This window comes from Jaculus jaculus, chromosome 6, assembly GCF_020740685.1.
Source record: "Jaculus jaculus isolate mJacJac1 chromosome 6, mJacJac1.mat.Y.cur, whole genome shotgun sequence".
In the NCBI taxonomy this organism is placed as follows: Eukaryota; Metazoa; Chordata; class Mammalia; order Rodentia; family Dipodidae; genus Jaculus; species Jaculus jaculus.
In genome coordinates this window covers 93845647-93863746 of record NC_059107.1, presented here as the reverse complement: position 1 = coordinate 93863746, position 18100 = coordinate 93845647, and the positions used below count along the sequence as shown (strand labels likewise).

The following is an 18100-nucleotide window of genomic DNA, read 5'->3' as shown; positions in this document are numbered from 1 at the left end:
TTTTGGCAGTCCTCCTGCTTCAGCCTTCTGAGCAGCGGGACTACTGTCAGGCCTGTGCTACCAGACCTGGCCAGTGTTCAGTATTTCTTTTATTATTATAATAGGATTATTTATTTGAGAGAAAGAGGCAGAGAGAGAAAGAACATACCAGGGCCTCCAGCCACTGCAAAGTCCAGACGCATGTGCCCCCCTGTACATCTGGTTTACATGGGTACGGAGGAATTGAACCTGGGTCCTTAGACTTCATAGGCAAGTACCTTAACTGCTAAGCCATCCTTCCAGCCCTTCAGCGTTTCTTTACACAGCACTTTGGAGAAACTAACTGAAGGTCACCCTGAATGCACAAACCAGGACATTGTTCTTCAACTGAAACCTCAGAGCAAATGCCATATACCATTGTTTTATTTCTTTTTTAATTTTTATTTATTTGTTAGAGACAAAGACAGAAAGAGAGAAAATGGGCACACCAGGGCCTCCAGTCACTGCAAATGAACTCCAGATGCGTGCGCCACATTGTGCATCTGGCTTACGTAGGATATGGAGAATCGAACCTGGGTCCTTTGGCTTCACAGGGAAGTGCCTTAACCACTAAGCAATCTCCCTACTCCCATGTTGTGTTATATCTAAATTCTCAATTCCAGAATCTGAAATTTAGGTAAGAAAGTGAAGAAAAACCTACATCTAAAGTGAAACTCATGAAAAGAGCCAAATCTAAGCCTTGTACCCCTGCATTTCAATGGCTTCATTTCATCAAAAGGGGGGGTGGGTATTGGTAGTACACACCTATAAATTTAACACTTGGGAAGTAGATGCAGAAGGATCAGAAGTTTAAGATACTCCCAGGCTATACAGTAATTCTAAGACAACCTGACTACCTGAGGCCCCGTGCTGGATAGGATTGAATTCAGATACAGACAAAAGACATCTGAAAACAAGCTAAGGAAGGAATCCTTGGAGTGAGGTGTAATGCAACTTCATCACTTTATTCAAATCTTCAAAATAGTCTTTATTCTACATTTTTAGTATAAAAAATCCACAAGTTAAGTGCACCACAGTGTAGAGAGAGACATACGATGCTGAACTTCCATAACAGTCAATGGTACAGTCAAACATCACATGTACAGAAACACAAAATTTAGATGAACTGAAATTATAAAATAAAAATCCAATTTCAGAAAATAAAAATTAAAATATTAAGGATCCCTGAAATAGTCTTAACCCTAATGAGATTTCACTGGACTCAAGTCATTTTACAGTGAGGCATTCACAATGTGACCCTATTAACCCAGTTTAGAAATTCTTAGGAGTGACTGTAATAGACACTCAGACCAAAAAAAAAAGACCAATTTTTAATCTGAAAACTACCCTTAAAATGGCTACAAAGTCAAGCTTTTGAAATGCATCCTCTAGCTTGCCCATCATATTTTAAAGAAATTATTTTATGGGACACTTTACACTGATAATTCATTGTTCAGAGTTTGGGTTTTTCTGGCACCAAAGCAAATTTGGGTTAGATTCATGTATGCAGAGACTGCCCAAGAGGGTCCAAAGGGCACCCTTCATTTTTGCCTGAAGAGGTACAAAAGCAGATCTAGGGCCTGTGCTTGGGACACAGGAGGGGGGAGGGGGCTTCAAAGGATCCTTGTGAACAAGTTAAACCATCGATGACAAATGGGAGAAGTGCAAGGAGAGGAGAAATTATTCTCACTGGCTTTCTGTCCTGCACCACTGATTCAATGGAGATTGGCAGAAGGGCATGGGAGACAGGGACGGAGAGATGTGGGCTGCGGATGGAAAGGAAAAGGCAGACAACTAATGTGTTCATTTAACAATATAAATCAAAGACTGAAAGGAGATTAAAGACCAATCAAAAAAAATTTGGCAACTTTAATTCTTAGGAAGATCAAAGTTCCCTCCAAACCTAATTTGATGATGTATTACTAAAAGCAAAGACTGGCATGGTACAGTATACTCTGGAGGAACTAAAGGAAGGTCCTCGGGGCTGCCTCCACATTCGTTTCATGAATGGATGCCTCCCTACCTCAAATGCTCTAGGGAGGTACTGCTACCCTCACATGGTTCCTTATTAAATTTGAAAAGTGCCTCAGAGTTTGGGCACCAGAAAGACACCCCAACAACATGTGTCTAAACTGCAACTTCAGGTTAATATGACTAAAGCAGTTACTTTGTGAGAAGTGCTGAAGGTATGTGATGTCTTTCCCGGCACAGAAGTGGCCTTGATTCCTCACCAAATGGTGTAGCCACCATCTGAGCCACCCATGAAGAAGTTTCCCTTCCGCTGAGTTACGAGGACGTTGGCTCCCTGCATGACTGCGAGCTGCGCGGCGTTGGGAGGGCATCCAGGAGGTGGAGGCTGGAAGGAAGGACAAAAGAGCAATGGGCACGGCAGCTCACCCAGGGAAGTCATGTGTGAATGCCTCAGAAGCTTTGGACGTCATTATGCCAACCAGCAGTTCTTTCTTTTCTCTTTTTCTTTCCTTCCTTCCTTTTATTGAGACAGGGTTTCACTAGCCTAAAACTCAGCAATCCTCCTGCCTCAACCTCTCCAGTTTTGGGATTGCAGAGATGTGTCACCACACCCACCAACCAGCAACATTTTATGAAGCTAACTGCACCAACTTGAGTTCTAAAGCAGGACCCAAAGCGGCAATGGGAAAGGAAGACTTGTACCTCCAAATGAAGCCTGCGGGTACCAGACCCATCCTGCTGAGGTTGGGAAACCATCTCCACTCAACTTTCCCCAAACAGGAAGTTTCAGGTTCACAGCCACATCCCACAGGATCCCAGGCACTTTCTTGTGGGTGGAGTGGGAGCACACTGTACCTGCCAAGCACATACTCTACCACTGAACTACCAGCCCTCTGGAGTTTTTAAGTAGATCACTGGATTACCTATGACTCACTAACAACACCATTTCTGCTTCACCGTTAGCATATGGTTCCTGAGTGGATGGACTTCAAGTACACTGAAGCATTTAGCAGAGCAACCTAGTAACCAAAACCCCTAACTTTGGAAAGCTACTTACTAGGGATTTTACATTCTATTTTCTGAATCATCCCCCCAGTGAACAGGCCAGAACCGGCTTACCTGCCTCACTAACCCATGCCCACCTTGTACCTGCCTATGAGGTTACAATGGGTGCACTAATCCTGGCAATTATTATCCAAGGATTGTGGGGAAATGAATATGAAGCAATTCTGGGCAGTAACACCAAGGCCACGTTTCTTCTGCGAAGGCCATACTCACAGGAATGTTGCCAGCAGTAGCCCCGGCTCCGAATCTGGCGCCTGCATCATACCCTCCTTCCACCAGCACTGTGGAGCCAGGTGGATAGATGGGACCAACGGGATAATAAGCCATGGGGATGGTGGAACCTAACGGTCCAACAGCCACAGACTGGGCCATGGGGAGATACAGAGAGGCGCCAGGAAATGCAGCTGACATGGTGGGGACTGTGGCAGCCCCAGGGTGCACAAAGCTCGGACGATAGAGCTGAAGGAAAAGGAAGAGAAGGCAAGATGTCACCTTAGGACATTCCGTTGCAAATATTTTTTAAATTTTTTTAAAAAGTTCTAAAAACATTTTATTGGGCTGGGGAGATGGCTCAGGTTAAAGACACTTACATGCAAAGTTTGCTAGACTGAGTTCAATTCCCCACTAACCACAGAAAGCCAGGCAAAGTTGTGTCACATGTGTGTGTCATGTGTTTGTAGAAACAAGAGACCTTAATACAGCCATATACACACATACATGCACACAAACAACATATAAGTACAAAAATTGCATCAATTCAAAAAATATTTTTGAATGAAAATTGAAAAAAAATAGTAAGAAGAGGGAATTATGATCAAAACACATGTACATGTATGCAAATTGTTAATAAAAATATTTTAGTAAAATAAAATATTTTTGGAACCAGGCATGGTGGTGCACGCCTTTAATCCCAGCATTCAGGAGGCAGAGGTAGGAGGATCGCTGTGAGTTCGAGGCTACCATGAGACTACATAGTGAATTCCAAGTGAGCCTGAGCTACAGTGAAACCCTACCTTGAAAAACAACAAAAAAAAATTTGGGGGGGGTGGTGGTGCACGCCTTTAATCCCAGCACTCAGGAGGCAGAGGTAGGTAGGAGGATCGCCATGAGTTCAACGCCACCCTGCAACCATGTAAATTCCAGATCAGCTGGGGCTAGAGTGAGACCCTACCAAGCAAAAGGACTCAGACTCAATCCCCAGGACCCCACATAAGCCAGATGGACAAGGCGGCACATACATCTGGAGTTCATCTGCAGTGGCTGGAGGGCCTGGCACACCCCTACCTCTTTTTCTTTCTTTCTCTTTCCCTCCCTCCTTCCCTCCACCCTCCCTTGAATAACTAAAAACAGAGCCAGGCGTGGTGGCACATGCTTTTGATCCCAGCACTCAGGAGGCAGAGGTAAGAAGATTGCCAAAAGTTCGAGGCCACCCTGAGACCTGAGAGAGACCCTACCAACAAAACCAAACAAAATTTAAATATTCTTATTTGAGAAGGACAAAGAGAATAGGCACACCAGGGCCTCTTGTTGCTGTAGACAAACTGCAGACACATGAGCCACTTGGTGCATCTAGCTTTATGTAGGTACTAGGGAATTGAACCCAGGCAGATAGGTACACTTTGCAAGCAAGCATTTTTAACACACTCAGCCATCTCCCCAGCCCCAAATTTTAAATAAGTTTTTATTTATTTATTTTCACATGTGTGCATAGGTGTGTATGCCAGGGCCTCTTGCTGCTACATACTACTACATGTTTGCACCACTTTTTGGCATCTGGCTTATGTGGGTGGCTTTGGAATTAAACCCAGGCTGGCAGATTTTGCAAGCCTTTAATCACTAAGCCATGTTCCCAGTCCCTAGAAAAAATATTTATTTATTTATTTATTGGTTTTTCGAGGCAGGGTCTCACTCTGGCCCAGGCTGACCTGGAATTAACTATATAGTCTCAAGGTGGCTCCAAACTCACGACAATTCTCCCACCTCTGCCTGCTGCTAAGTGCTAGGATTAAAGGTGTGCACCAAAAAAAAAAAAAAAAAAAAAAAGGTTTTCACCACCACGCCCAGCTTACCTATTTATTTTTAAATATTTATCAATTTGAGAAAGAGAAAATGGGCACACCAGGGCTTCCAGCCACTGCAAACGAACTCCAAATGCATGCACACCTTTGTGCATCTGGCTTACATGGGTCCTGGAGAATTGAACCGGGATCCTTAGGATTTGTAGGCATGTGCTTTAACCACTATGCCATCTCTCCAGCCCAAGGAGTTTTTTTTACATTTTATTTATTTGAAAATTTATTGTATTTATTTGAAAATAATTTTTGAGGTAGAGTCTTACCACTGTAGCCCAGGCTGACCTGTAATTCACTCTGTAGTCTCAGGGTGGCCTTGAACTCACAGTGATCCTCCTACCTCTGCCACCCAAGTACTGGGATTAAAGGCATGTGCCACCACACCTGGATTTATTTATTTGAGAGAGAGAGAAAGAGGCTGATAGAGACAATGGGTGCACCATGGCCTTCAGCCATTGTAAATGAACTCCAGATGCATGCCACCTTATGCATCTGGCTTACATGGGTCCTGGAGAATTGAAGATAGGTTCTTTAGGTTCACAAGCAAGTGCCTTAACTGCTAAGCCATCTCTCAGCCCAAGGAATTTTTTTAAATTATTTATTCATTTGAAAGAGAAAGAGGCAGAGAAAGAGACACAGAGATAATGGGCATACCAAGGCCTTCAGATGCTGCAAACAAACTCCAGACGCATGTGCCACCTTTGCATCTGGTTTACATTGATTGGTACTAGGGAACGGAACCTGGGTCCTCAGGCTTCATAGGCAAGCGCCTTAGCCGCCAAACCATCTCTCCAAACCCCCAAGGAATTTTTTTTTTTTGAATATTTGAATTTATTTGAGAGAGACAGAGAGAATGGGTCCTCCAGGGCCTCCAGCCACTGCAAACAAACTCAGGACACATGCACCACCACTGTGTCATCTCTCCAACCCCCACCCTTTCCTTTTTCGAGGTAGGGTCTCACTCTAGCCCAGGCTGACCTGGAATTCACTACGTAGTCTCAGGGTGGCTTTGAACTCACAGTGATGCTCTTACCTCTGCCTCCCAAGTGCTGGGATTAAAGGCGTGAACCACCACACCTGGTTATTTTTTATATATTTTTTCAAATTCTTATTTATTTGAAAGAGAGAGAGAGAGAAAGAATGAGCACGTCAGAGCCCCTAGCCACGAACTCCACACACATGCACTACTTTGTGCATCTGGTTTACGTGGGTGCTGGGGAATCGAACCTGGGTCCTTTGGCTTTTCAGGCAAGCATCTTAACCACTAAGCAATCTCTCCATCCCCCCCACCTTTCTTTTTGAGACAAGGTTTCATGTAGCCAAAGCTGGCCTCAAACTCAGTATGTAACTAAGGATGACCTTGAACTTCTGATCCTTCTGCATCCACTTCCCTCTCAAGTGCTAGGATTACAGGTATGAACCACCACACCTGATTTTATGTAGTGCTGGGATGCTAACCCAAGGCTTCTGCATAGTAGCACTCTATCATCTGAACTATATCTTCAGCCCCCTGGTTTACTTTTGGAGACAGGATTTTGTTATATAACCCAAGTTGGTCTCATACTCAGTATCCTCCTGCCTCAGCCTCTGAGTGCTAGAATTTCATGCCTGTGCCACTGCACCTGGCCTATGAGTCAACACTTAATTCTCCCTGTGCCAATTAGACAGTCTATGAACAAGGTGCCTTTTCACTAGCATTCACTATTCTCCTGGATAATTTCCTGATATAGCTAATTTGGGCTCAAGGCACAAAAACTCATCTTCAGCACGTGCCAAATAAAATAATCACACAATATGTTTTCAATTCCAGCAGTAACTGCTGACATACGTAATGTGTGATTATTCATGTGAGCAGTCTTTGTGAAGTGGAATAAAATTTTAAATGAGAGAATTCTCAGCTAGTCCAAGCCTGGAGCTGTAGTACCTCTGAGTACGCAGGTGGAGCATCTGTATAGGGTGGAGCCTGAGGAAGATGCAAGGTCTGAGGATATACCGGATTCCCAGGAGGTTGCACGGGGTAGGTAGGCTGTGTTGGATATTGGCCTGGAACACAAGAGAAAAACATATAGGTTGCCTACCATTCCGAACTACCAGATGGAGCAGAGCATATTGGGTAGCTAAATTGGGAGCGAGGAGACTTGCAAACAGATTGTTTCATGGAGCTCGATTTCTTGGAGCTAAGAAAATAAGCACAGCCTTTTGCAATCTCATAATGGAAGGTGCTGGGTTCACAGTGGACAGGAAAGGCGCTGTTCCCACTAGCATACTGATGTAAAGGAGAAAGTCTTGGCTGGACCCAATTTCCCTTCCCAGCCCGGGGCAGGTCTCGGGCCGTGTTTCAGAGGTTCTGCACTGGCGGCCTATCCAAGTGTACTTGTGCTCTGGGCTGTCTGCACGGGTAACCAGTCAGGCTCTGGGCAACGACGGTTCCCATCTCGCAGATTCCTATTCAAGGTCGACTTCCAAATAAAGACAGTGAGTGGAAGTGAAGCGGGAGACTGGGGGAAAAGCCGAAAGCAGCCACTTTCTGACAATCCCAGCAACAGGGAGAGAACCTAACGGCGCCTGCGAAGGGCGAGGAACGCACAGGAAGGGGGTTAAGACCTTGCAGGCCCCGGCCGCGCCTCCCCGCCGGCACCTCACTAGTTAAGCCCCGGGCCCGGGCCGGTGGTTCCGAAGCGCAGCGCCCCGCCTCCGCCGGCTGTCCATTGGCCTGCCCAAATCCCTACTCTAGCATCCCATTGGCTGCTGCCGACGCCCATCATGACTAAGCCCCCCCACACACCCACTCGAGCCTGCAGCTCCAAACTGCGCCACAGAGTTGATGGGGGGGAGAGAGCGCGGGAGGGAGGGGGCAGCCGTAGCTCGGGAGTGACGAAGACGTCAGGTGCAAGCCCCGGACTGCGGGCCGCGGCGTAGCCCACCCCAAGCCCGGCGACTCCGGGGCTCCGCGCCCGCTCGCTCCGGGCCAGCACTAGTCCCCCGACGGCCCCGACCGCCCCCGCGTCCTTGCCTTTGCTGTTCATGGTGGCTGCGGGTCCCGGTCGACTCGGCGTCGCGGACGGTTATTTTTTTCGTCCTCTTCCTGTTCGGAGTCACTTCCGTGTCACGTGATGACCCGTCAGCCTCGGCGTCACTCGCCGCCCGAGTGTCCGCCGCCGGAAACCCCGCCTCTTCGCCGCTTCCTCCAGTCGCCTCCACGCGGCCACGCCCACTCGCGGTAGCTCCGCCCATCGCCCTCACACACACACACACACCCCCCCCGCCCGTCAGCCTGGTCCCTCCAAGAGGAGGACCGAGTAAGTGCAGGTATTGTCTCAAAACCTGGTCTTTGTTGGACGCTCGGAGGCACAACGATGCATGCATTCCCTGAAACCTTTGCCACCTACGCTCATCAGCTCAAGGTGACCTCACCTTTACAGTCTTTCCGGGGGAGAGGGGGATCGATTTCCACAAGTTTGCCAAGGTGTTTCAAATTATGTCCCCTGGTCTTTGATCTGTCTGCCCTTCCTGTACAACCAAACCCAACTTAAAGCTTCACTGACGTCAAGATTGTTGTTGCCAGTCTATTTCACCGATCTCTCCTGAAATAGACCCTTGCCATCTTGGCTGCTCGGTGTGTGCACGGCCTGGGGTTGAGGGCTTCCAGCCTGTGCGCTGTTTTTCTGGGTGGTCACTTCAGCATACCCTTAGCCCTGGGAGAGCCAGTAGAAAAGACGCTGCCGGACTCCCTGTGGGTATTTTGCGGAGCGCTTTGCCTCTAACTTAATGTCCTAAAGTGGTTTTAAAAAATTGGCATCTTTTGATGAGTAAAAAAGATGAAAAGAAGGGAGTCAAATCCTCCCAGAAAACGAAGATGGCAATTTTGAGATCCTACAAGTAAAATACAATAGTCATCTTAATTTTCCTAATAAAATCATTGCTCTTTTTTTTTTTTTTTAAAAAAGGCATCTTTTAGGGCAGCAATTAAGTGTTTTTCCTGTCTTCATTCCAAAATATCTGCTGATCAATTGTTAAGCATAAGTATGGAATGAAGAGCTAAACAGACGGCCCAGCAGCATCTTCTATACTTACAGTGAGAGTATGTGGAAAGCATTTAAAAAAAGAGAACTTTGAAGAGAGGCCCTCAGTAAACTGAACCGAGATTAAACACTGCAAATACCCACACTCACTTCAACTCGATAATCGCTTGCTTTTGTCTCTAGTAACCATATTTCAGTGCAGGACAGCATTTAAAATACACTTCCATTTTATCTGCACAGCAGCCCTGTCAGTGACAAGCAGGGCTTCTTTGAGCATTCAGCATTCCTTTTTCTCAACCTTGAAAATGACCCAGAGAATTGGCCCCATGTCCAGACTGCCGTCAATCCAGACTGACCTAGAATTTTCTAGGCAGTCCGGGCTGACCTAGCCTAATTCACAGGGATGCTCCTACCTTAAGATTCCCCTAGTGCTGGGAGTATAGGTGTGAGCCACGAGCCACCACGCCCAACTTCCAAGACACACTTAACAAACAGGTTACAGTTTTGTGTCCTGGCTCCCAGGTTCCCAGGTTGGTGTTTTGCTTTGATTTTTTTTTTTTTTTCTCATCAATACACACTGGTAGCATGACTAGCATCTGATAAAGGTCTGTTTCAGAGTTTTCTTTGTTTTGTTTTGTTTTTTAGGTAGGGTCTTCCTCTCCCATGCTGACCTGGAATTCATTATGTAGTGCCAGGCTGGACTCAAACTCATAGTGATCCTTGTACCTCTGCCTCCTGAGTGCTGGGATTAAAGGTGTGTGCCACCACAGTATGATTTCCTTCCCCTTTTAAATTCTGCTTGTGATTTTGCATCCCACAAACAAGTGAGGGCTTAGTTTGTAAAACACTGGTTTTGAGCTGGGCATGGTGGCACACACTGTTAATCCCAGCACTGGGGAGACAGAGGTAGGAGAACTGACATGAGTTTGAGGCCACCCAGAGATTACAGGTCAGCCTCGACTAACTTGAGACCCTATCTTGAAAAACAACCCCCCCCAAAAAAACTGGTTTTAGTGAACTATCTATTACCCCCAGAGCCATGCACTTTGCTTAGCATGAAGTCTTCAATCAGTAATTGGCGAATAAATTAATGAATAACTCTCTAGAGGTCAAATCAGGTAACTCTTCCTGATGTCCTAACTCTTTTAAATCAGATCCTAAAAGTGATTCCATCTCAAAGCTTGAAATAGGACAAGTCATTAATCCAGTATTACCCAGTCAGTGCTCTGAGCCTCAGAAAATAAAAGTAGCTCGTGGGGCTCATGGGGCTGGAGAGATAGCTCAGCGGTTAAGGTTTGATTCCCCAGGACCCATGTAAAGCTAGATGCACAAGGTGACACATGCATCTGGAGTTTGTTTGCAGTCCCTGGAGACCCTGATGCTCCCATTCTGTCTTGTTCGTATTCTCTCTCAAGTAAATAAATAAAATATAAAAAATAAGGGCTACAGGAATGGCTGAACGGTTAAGGCATTTGCCTGCAAAGCCAAAGGACCCAGATTCGATTCCCCAGGACCCACGTTAGCCAGATACACAAGGGGGTGCATACATCTGGAGCTCATTTGCAGTGACTAAAGGCCCAGGCGCACCCATTCATTCTCCCTCTCTCCTTCCCTCCCTCTCTCCCTCTTTCTATGTCAAATAAATAAATAAAATGAGCCAGGCATGGTGGCGCATACCTTTAATCACAGCACTCAGAAGGCAGAGGTAGGAGGATCGCCATGAGTTCGAGGCCACCTTGAGACTCCATAGTGAATTCCAGGTCAGTCTGAGCCACAGTGAGACCCTACCTCAAAAAAAAAAAAAGTTCAGAAAGCTGGGAAGATTGTTCAGTAGTTAAAGCATTTGCTTACAAAGCCTGACAGCCCCAGGTTTGACTTCTGGGTATCCATGTAAATCCAGATGCACATAGTGGCACATGTATCTGGAGTCCATTTGTAGTGGCAAGAGGCCCTGGCATGCCCATCCATGCTCACTCACTCACTCCCTTTTCTCACTCCCTTTTCTCTCTGCTTGCAAATAAATAATTAAATAAAATTTGAGCACAAGAAAGGAGCCAGTCATGGTGGTACATGCTTTTAATTCAAGCACTCAGGAGACGAAAGTAGGAGGATAACTGTGAGGTTGAGGTCAACTTGGGACTACAGAGTGAGTCCCAGGTAAGCTTGGGATAGGTTGAGACCCTGCCTCAGAAAAAATAAATAAATAAGTAATCAAACAGGGCCTGGAAAGATGGCCTAGCAGTTAAGGTGCTTGCCTGCAAAGCCAAAGGACCAAGGTTTGATTCCCCAGGACCCATGTAAGTGAGATGCACATGATGGCACATGCATCTGGAGTTTGTGTGCAGTGGCTGGTGCACCTATTCTTCTTTTCTCTCTCTCTCTCTCTCTCTCTCTCTCTCTCTCTCTCTCTCTCTCTCTCTCTCTCTCTCTGTCCCCCAGTGAAATTTAAAAGAATATTTTTAAGTCTTTAAATAATAAAAAGAGGGACTGGAGAGATGGTTTAGTAGTTAAGGCATTTGCCTGCAAAGCCAAAGGATCCCAGTTCAATTCTCCAGGACCCATGTAAGCCAGATGCACAAGGGGGCACATGCATCTGGAGTTCATTTGCAGTGGCTGGAGGCCCTGGCGTGCCCATTCTCTCCCTCTCTCCCTTCTTTCCTCCTTCCCTCCCTCCCCCTCTCCCTCCCTCTCTCCCTCTCTCTCCCCCTCATTCTTTCTCAAATAAATAAATAAATAAATTTTTTTAAAAGCCAGGCATGAGGACACACACTTTTAATTACAACACTCAGGAGACAGAGGTAGGAGGATCACCATGAATTTGAGGCTACCCTGAGACTACCTAGTGAATTCCAGGTCAGTCTGGATAGAATGAAACACTACCTCGAAAAAAAGGGGGAAAAAAAAAACGGGCTGCAAAGATGACTTGGCAGTTAAGGTGCTTGTTTGCAAAGCCAAAGGACCCAGGTTCAATTCCCCAGGGCTCACATAAGCTAAATGTACAAGGTAGCACATGCATCTGGAGTTCGTTTGCAGTGGCTGGAGGCTGTGACACACCCATTCTATCTGTCTCTCTCAAATAAATAAATCAATAAATAATTTTTTAAAAATTAAAAACAAGTTGGATGTGGTGGCACATACCTTGGATCCCAGCTCTCAGGAGACAGAGGTAGGAGGATCTCTGTTAGTTTGAGGCCACCCTGAGACTATGTAGTAAATTCCAGGACAGCCTGGGATACAGCAAGATCCTACCTCAAAAAACCAAGAAAACAAGAATGGAAACTTCCTTTATATCTCCTGTTGGGACCTCTGCTATTGAAATCATGTTGACGGGAGCAATCCAGGTTAGTAAGTTTAGGAGATAGACTCAAAATGAAGACACTAGTTCTGCCAGCCATGGGGTGCATACCTGTAGCCCCAGCTACTTGGAATACTGGATGTAACAGGATTGTTTGAATCCAGGAGTTCAAAGACAGCTTGGGTAACAGCAAGACCCCTATCTCATTAAAAAAAAAAAAAAAAAAAGACACTAGCTCTGTTCTTTTTTTTTTTTTAATTTTTATTTATTTATTTATTTGAGAGCGTCAGACACAGAGAGAAAGACAGATAGAGGGAGAGAGAGAGAATGGGCGCGCCAGGGCTTCCAGCCTCTGCAAACAAACTCCAGACACGTGCACCCCCTTGTGCATCTGGCTAACGTGGGACCTAGGGAACCGAGCCTCGAACCGGGGTCCTTAGGCTTCACAGGCAAGCACTTAACCGCTAAACCATCTCTCCAGCCCACTAGTTCTGTTCTTAAGTCTGCTACTGATTAACTAACCTTGATCCTCATCTATTCAATCCCTACTTATTCCCTATTATATATGAGTGAAACACTGCCCCAGGCACATGCATTTCATGCCTCACAGACTCTGAGGACACTGCAGGTAAGGGAAGTAAGTGTGCTTCAGACAGGTTATATAGGTGAATTGACAGAGCTGGTAATCTGCTTGTAGATGATGGGCCAGCCCTATTACTATTAAACATTCAAGTACTACTATTGAATGGTGTTTCCCAGGACCTGTCCACAGTGCAATGATGAAGGGATCCTCTTGAGCCTGGATCCTGTTCATTCAAGATGCCCTCAGGTTGGTCAAAGCCTCTTATACAGGGTGTTAAGATTTTAGGATTTTGTTTAAAACTCTGAGACCTGGCCAGGCGTGGTGGCACACGCCTTTAATCCCAGCACTCAGGAGGCAGAGGTAGGAGGATTGCCTTGAATTCAAGGCCACCCTGAGACTCCATACTGAATTCTGGGTCAGCCTGGGCTACAGCAAAACCCTACCTCAAAAAAAAAAAAAAAGACATAATCATGAAAAGATAGGTATAGTTGCCACCTCTTTGATAAATGTAGCCTACCTAAGTAAAAAATAATAATAGTTGGCTGGGCATGGTGGCACACGCCTTTAATGCCAGCACTTGTAGGCAGAGGCAGGAGGAGCACTATGAGTTCAAAGCCACCCTGAGACTACATAGTGAATTACAGGTCATCCTGAGTTAGAGTGAGACCCTACCTTGAAAAACCAACAAATAAAATAAAAATAAATAAATAAGGCTGAAGAGATGGCTTAGTGGTTTACATGAGTATCAGGGAATTGAACTTGGGTTGTTAGGCTTTGCAGACTCTTAACTGCTGAGCCATGTGTACAGCCCCAGGAGGTTATCTTTATTGGCATTAATCTCTTAATAATTATAGTGGCTTTCTCAGCATACAACTTTAAACTCCTACATTTTCCCACCAAATAATATAACTTTGTTTCTCTCTCACACATACCTGGATTAATGAGATGAGCAGAAACCATGACACAGCCTGAATATTATCCTGTCTTGAGATTTTATCCAAACAAATTAGTTCACTATGTCTGACTCCAGCCTCACTCAAACTCTCAAGACATGGGCAGAACGCATCCAAATTTCTTGCCAGAATACAACCTGAAATGTCTCTAGTCCAGTTTCCCAGTGGAGTCCTCATTCTTCTCTGAAGCCTCATGCACCAGGTCCATGTTTCTTTCTTTTTTAACAAAATTTATTTATTAATTTGAGAGAGTGAGAGAGGGAAAGAGGCAGAGAGAGAAAGAGAGAATGGGCACACCAGGGCCTCCAGCCACTGCAAACAAACTCCAGATGCCTGTGCCACCCTGTGCATCTGGCTTATGTGGGTCCTGGAGAATCGAACCAAGGCCCTTTGGCTTTGCAGTCAAACACCTTAACTGTTTAGCCATCTCTCCAGCCCAGGGTCCATGTTTCTTTGGGCATTCTGGTTTTCCAAACTCCTCTCAAAATGGCTTATGAAGTTCTGCTTGCAGTATACTTGGGCTTGTTTAGCCCAGTATTCCGTAATTTTCCACATTCCTTCCACAGACCAGTTCCAAAGGCCCAAGAACCACAGTCAGGCCTATGACAGCAGTGGCCCCACCTTTTGGTACCAAATCTCTGTGCTAGTTACTTTTCTCATTGCTGTGGACAAATATCTGTCAAGAAGCAGTTTAAGGGCTGGAGAGATGGCTTAATGGTTAAGGTGCTTGACTGTAAAGCCTAAAGATCCAAGTTCAGTTTCCCCAGTACCCATGTAAGCCAGATGCACAAGGTGACACATGTGTCTTTGAAGTTCATTTATAGTGGCTAGAGGCCCTGGCATGCCCATTGTCTCTGTCTGTCCCTCACTCACTTTCTTTCTGTCTCTCTTTCTCTCTCAAATAAATAAAATATTTTAAAATTTTTTTTGTTTATTTTTATTTATTTATTTGAGAGCAACAGACAGAGAGAGAAAGAGACAGATAGAGAAAGAGAGAGAGAATGGGCGCGCCAGGGCTTCCAGCCTCTGCAAATGAACTCCAGACGTGTGCGCCCCCTTGTGCATCTGGCTAACGTGGGACCTGGGGAACCGAGCCTCGAACCGGGGTCCTTAGGCTTCACAGGCAAGCGCTTAACCGCTAAGCCATCTCTCCAGCCCATAAATAAAATAGTTTTTAAAGCGTTATTTTTATATATTAGAGACAGAGAGGGGGAGAGAGTGAGAATGGTCACACCAGGGCCTCTAGCTACTGCAAATGAACTCCAGATGCATGTGCCACCATGTGCATCTGGCTTATGTGGGACCTGGAGTATAGAACCTTGGTACTTAGGCTCAGCAGGCATATGCCTTCACTGCTAAGCCATCTCTCCAGCCCCGTAAATTTTTTTGTTGTTGTGTTTTTCAAGATAGGGTCTTGCTCTAGCCCAGGATGGACCTGGATTTCACTATGTAGTCTTAGGATGGCCTCAAACTCAGCGATCCTCCTAACCTCTACCTCCTGAGTGCTAGGATTAAAGACATACACAACTATGTCTTGCTCAATAAAGTACACACACACACACACACACACACACATTTTGTTTGTTTGTTTATTTGTTTTGAGGTAGGGTCTCACTCTAGCTCAGGCTGACCTGGAATTCTCTATGCAGTCTCAGGGTGGCCTGGAACTCACAGGGATGCTCCTACCTCTGTCTCCCAAGTGCTGGGATTAAAGGCGTGCGCCACCACGCCCAGTTAAAATACATTTTTCAAAGCAAGTAGCTTAAGGGAGAAGAGGTCTATTTCAGCTGGCAGTTTGAGGAAATACAGTCATCATGGGGAGAAACACATGGTAACAGGAGTGTATAAAGCAGTTCAGGTGGTCACCAGCCTCACCAAGTTAGCCAGGCATAACTGTGGACAATAGTTCCAACATCACCACTAATGATTTGAAGGTTGAAAAGGAACTTGTGGCTGAGCGGCACGATGGTGCACGCCTTTAGTCCCCCAGCACTTGGAAGGCAGAGGTAGGAGGATTGCCATGAGTTCAAGGCCACCCTGAGACTCCATAGTGAATTCCAGGTCAGCCTGGGCCAGAGTGAGATCCTACCTCAAAAAACCAAAACCAAACCAAAACAAACAAACAAATAAAAAACTTGTGGGAGAGACAGAAAGTGGGTATGCTAAGGAAGAAAATGGGGAACAGAAGGCAGACAATGAGGTAGATGATAAAGAAGGGAAGAAAGTGGGGAAGAAGAGGAAGAAAAGGAGATTAATGTGAGGAAGATGAAGGAGGAGGCAGCTGAAGATGATGAGGGTGACAATGTTGATACTGCGAAGCAGAAGACTCATGGGGATGAGTACACAGCAAAACAGGAAAAGTTAAGCTTTTTTTTTAAAAAAGGCCTTGGCCTGAAGAGATGGCTCAGTGGTTAAAGGTGCTCGCTTGCAAAGCCTAAAAGCCAGACAGCCTGGGTTCAATTCCCTAGTGCCCATGTAAAGGCAGATGCATAAAGTGGCACAAGAATCTGGAGTTTGTTTCTCTTTCTCTCTCTGTCTTGCTCTACCCTTGCAAATAAATAAATAAATAGTATTTTTTAAAGGGCTGGAGAGATGGCTTAACGGTTAAGGCACTTGCCGATAAAGACAGAGGACTGGGGTTTGATTCCCCAATACCTATGTAAAGCCAGATGCACAAGGTGGCACATGCATCTACAGTTCAATTGCAGTGGCTAGAGGTGTTGGCATGCCCGTTCTCCCTCTCTCTCTCTCCCTCCCTCTTTTTCTCTCTTTGCCTTTTTCTCTCTATCTCAAATAAATATTTTTTAAAGTTTAAAAAAAGAATAAAAATTAATAAAATAACAAAGGCTCCCGAGGGTGCACGCGCAGAAAGATAGTGAGACCCAAGGAGATAAACTACCCTCACACCTCAGCCAAGACACGGCTGAAACCCATAGAGGAACTAGGGAGACAAACTTGAGTTGCTTCCATGTTGAATCTGATCATCAGAGCCAAGATGAAGGAGACAGACCCAACACCTACCAAAGCAGAGATCCAGAGTCTCCTAAGAGCTCCTCACTGAAGTAGACTTAAAATTCACCCACCATGGCTCAGGGAATTTTGTGGAAGAGGGGCAGAAAGATTGTAAGAGCCGTAGGTTGAGACATCGCGCCTAGAGGCATTCCCTCCCCACTAAAGTGACTGACTGCTGCTCCCATGGGGAAATACCTACAACCCCACTGAGGAAGGTCCCCAATGGAATGGGGGCAGGGACGAAGGAAAAGAGGATACCAACACATGATGTATCCATATGAAATTTATTGATAATAATAAAAGGATTTAGGGGCTGGAGAGCTGGCTTAGCAGCTAAGCGCTTGCCTGTGAAGCCCAAGGAACCCAGTTCGAGGCTCGATTCCCCAGAACCCACATTAGCCAGATGCACAAGGGGGCGCACATGTCTGGAGTTCATTTACAGTGGCTGGAGGCCCTGGCACGCCCATTCTCTCTATATATACATATTTGCCTCTTTCTCTCTCTGTCACTTTCAAATAAATAAATAAAAATTTAAAAAATTTAAATTAAAAAAATAAATAAAAAGATTTAAAAAAAAATCCTTTACCAAACTCTAACAACACCAATTTAAAAAAAAAAAAAAAAAAAGGCCCGGCTGGGCATGGTGGCACATGCCTTTAAATCCCAGCAATTGGGAGACTGAGGTAAAAGATCATGGTGAGTTTCAGGTCAGTCTAGGAAAAAAAAAAAAAAACGCTGGTTAAATGGAGTGATTTCAACACATAATGAAATTTGATGTTTGAGGTTTTGAGATTTCACTTTTTATTTGAGGAGAAAAAAGGACGGATCCAAATCTCCCTAGAACACTCAGAGGAACAGAACTTTCTGTTTCTTGATCTGGACAGGAGACTGAAAGGTATCTGGGCTTTTGGATAGACAACAATTCTGCTGGATTCCCACAAGGCTGCTATGGCACCTCTTTTCTGATACACCCCAGAACGTGCACTTGTGCCTGCGTGCACACACTCACACACACACACACACACACACACACACACACACACACGCCAGGCATGGTGGCACACTGATATAATCCTGAGGCAGGAAGATAGAAGCCAGACTAGGCTACA

General features: G+C 45.5%; 1 protein-coding gene across 2 annotated transcripts; it reads right to left on the bottom strand.

Annotated features, from left to right (window-relative positions):
• Window positions 1-957: 957 nt before the first annotated feature.
• Dazap2 (DAZ associated protein 2) lies at window positions 958-8274 on the bottom strand. Of its 2 annotated transcripts, none has more exons than XM_004649839.3 (4): window positions 8140-8274; window positions 7051-7169; window positions 3345-3513; window positions 958-2374 (listed from the first exon to the last, which is right to left on the bottom strand). In XM_004649839.3, exons 1-4 carry the CDS (start codon window positions 8150-8152, stop codon window positions 2052-2054), a joined length of 624 nt encoding a protein of 207 aa, XP_004649896.2. In that variant the 5' UTR covers window positions 8153-8274; the 3' UTR covers window positions 958-2051. The 2 variants fall into 2 exon arrangements, with proteins under 2 accessions (XP_004649896.2, XP_004649897.1); XM_004649840.3 differs by having other exon boundaries at window positions 2102-2374; window positions 3268-3513.
• Between the last annotated feature and the right edge of the window lie 9826 nt (window positions 8275-18100).

Excerpts from the sequence above, each read along its gene's own strand:
- Dazap2 (XM_004649839.3), bottom strand. Across the intron at positions 3,514-7,050 it reads CTCCACCTGCGTACTCAGAG|CTCTATCGTCCGAGCTTTGT; the intron begins GTACTACAGCTC and ends CTTTTCCTTCAG. Across the intron at positions 2,375-3,344 it reads TGGTCCCATCTATCCACCTG|CCTCCACCTCCTGGATGCCC; the intron begins GCTCCACAGTGC and ends CCTTCCTTCCAG.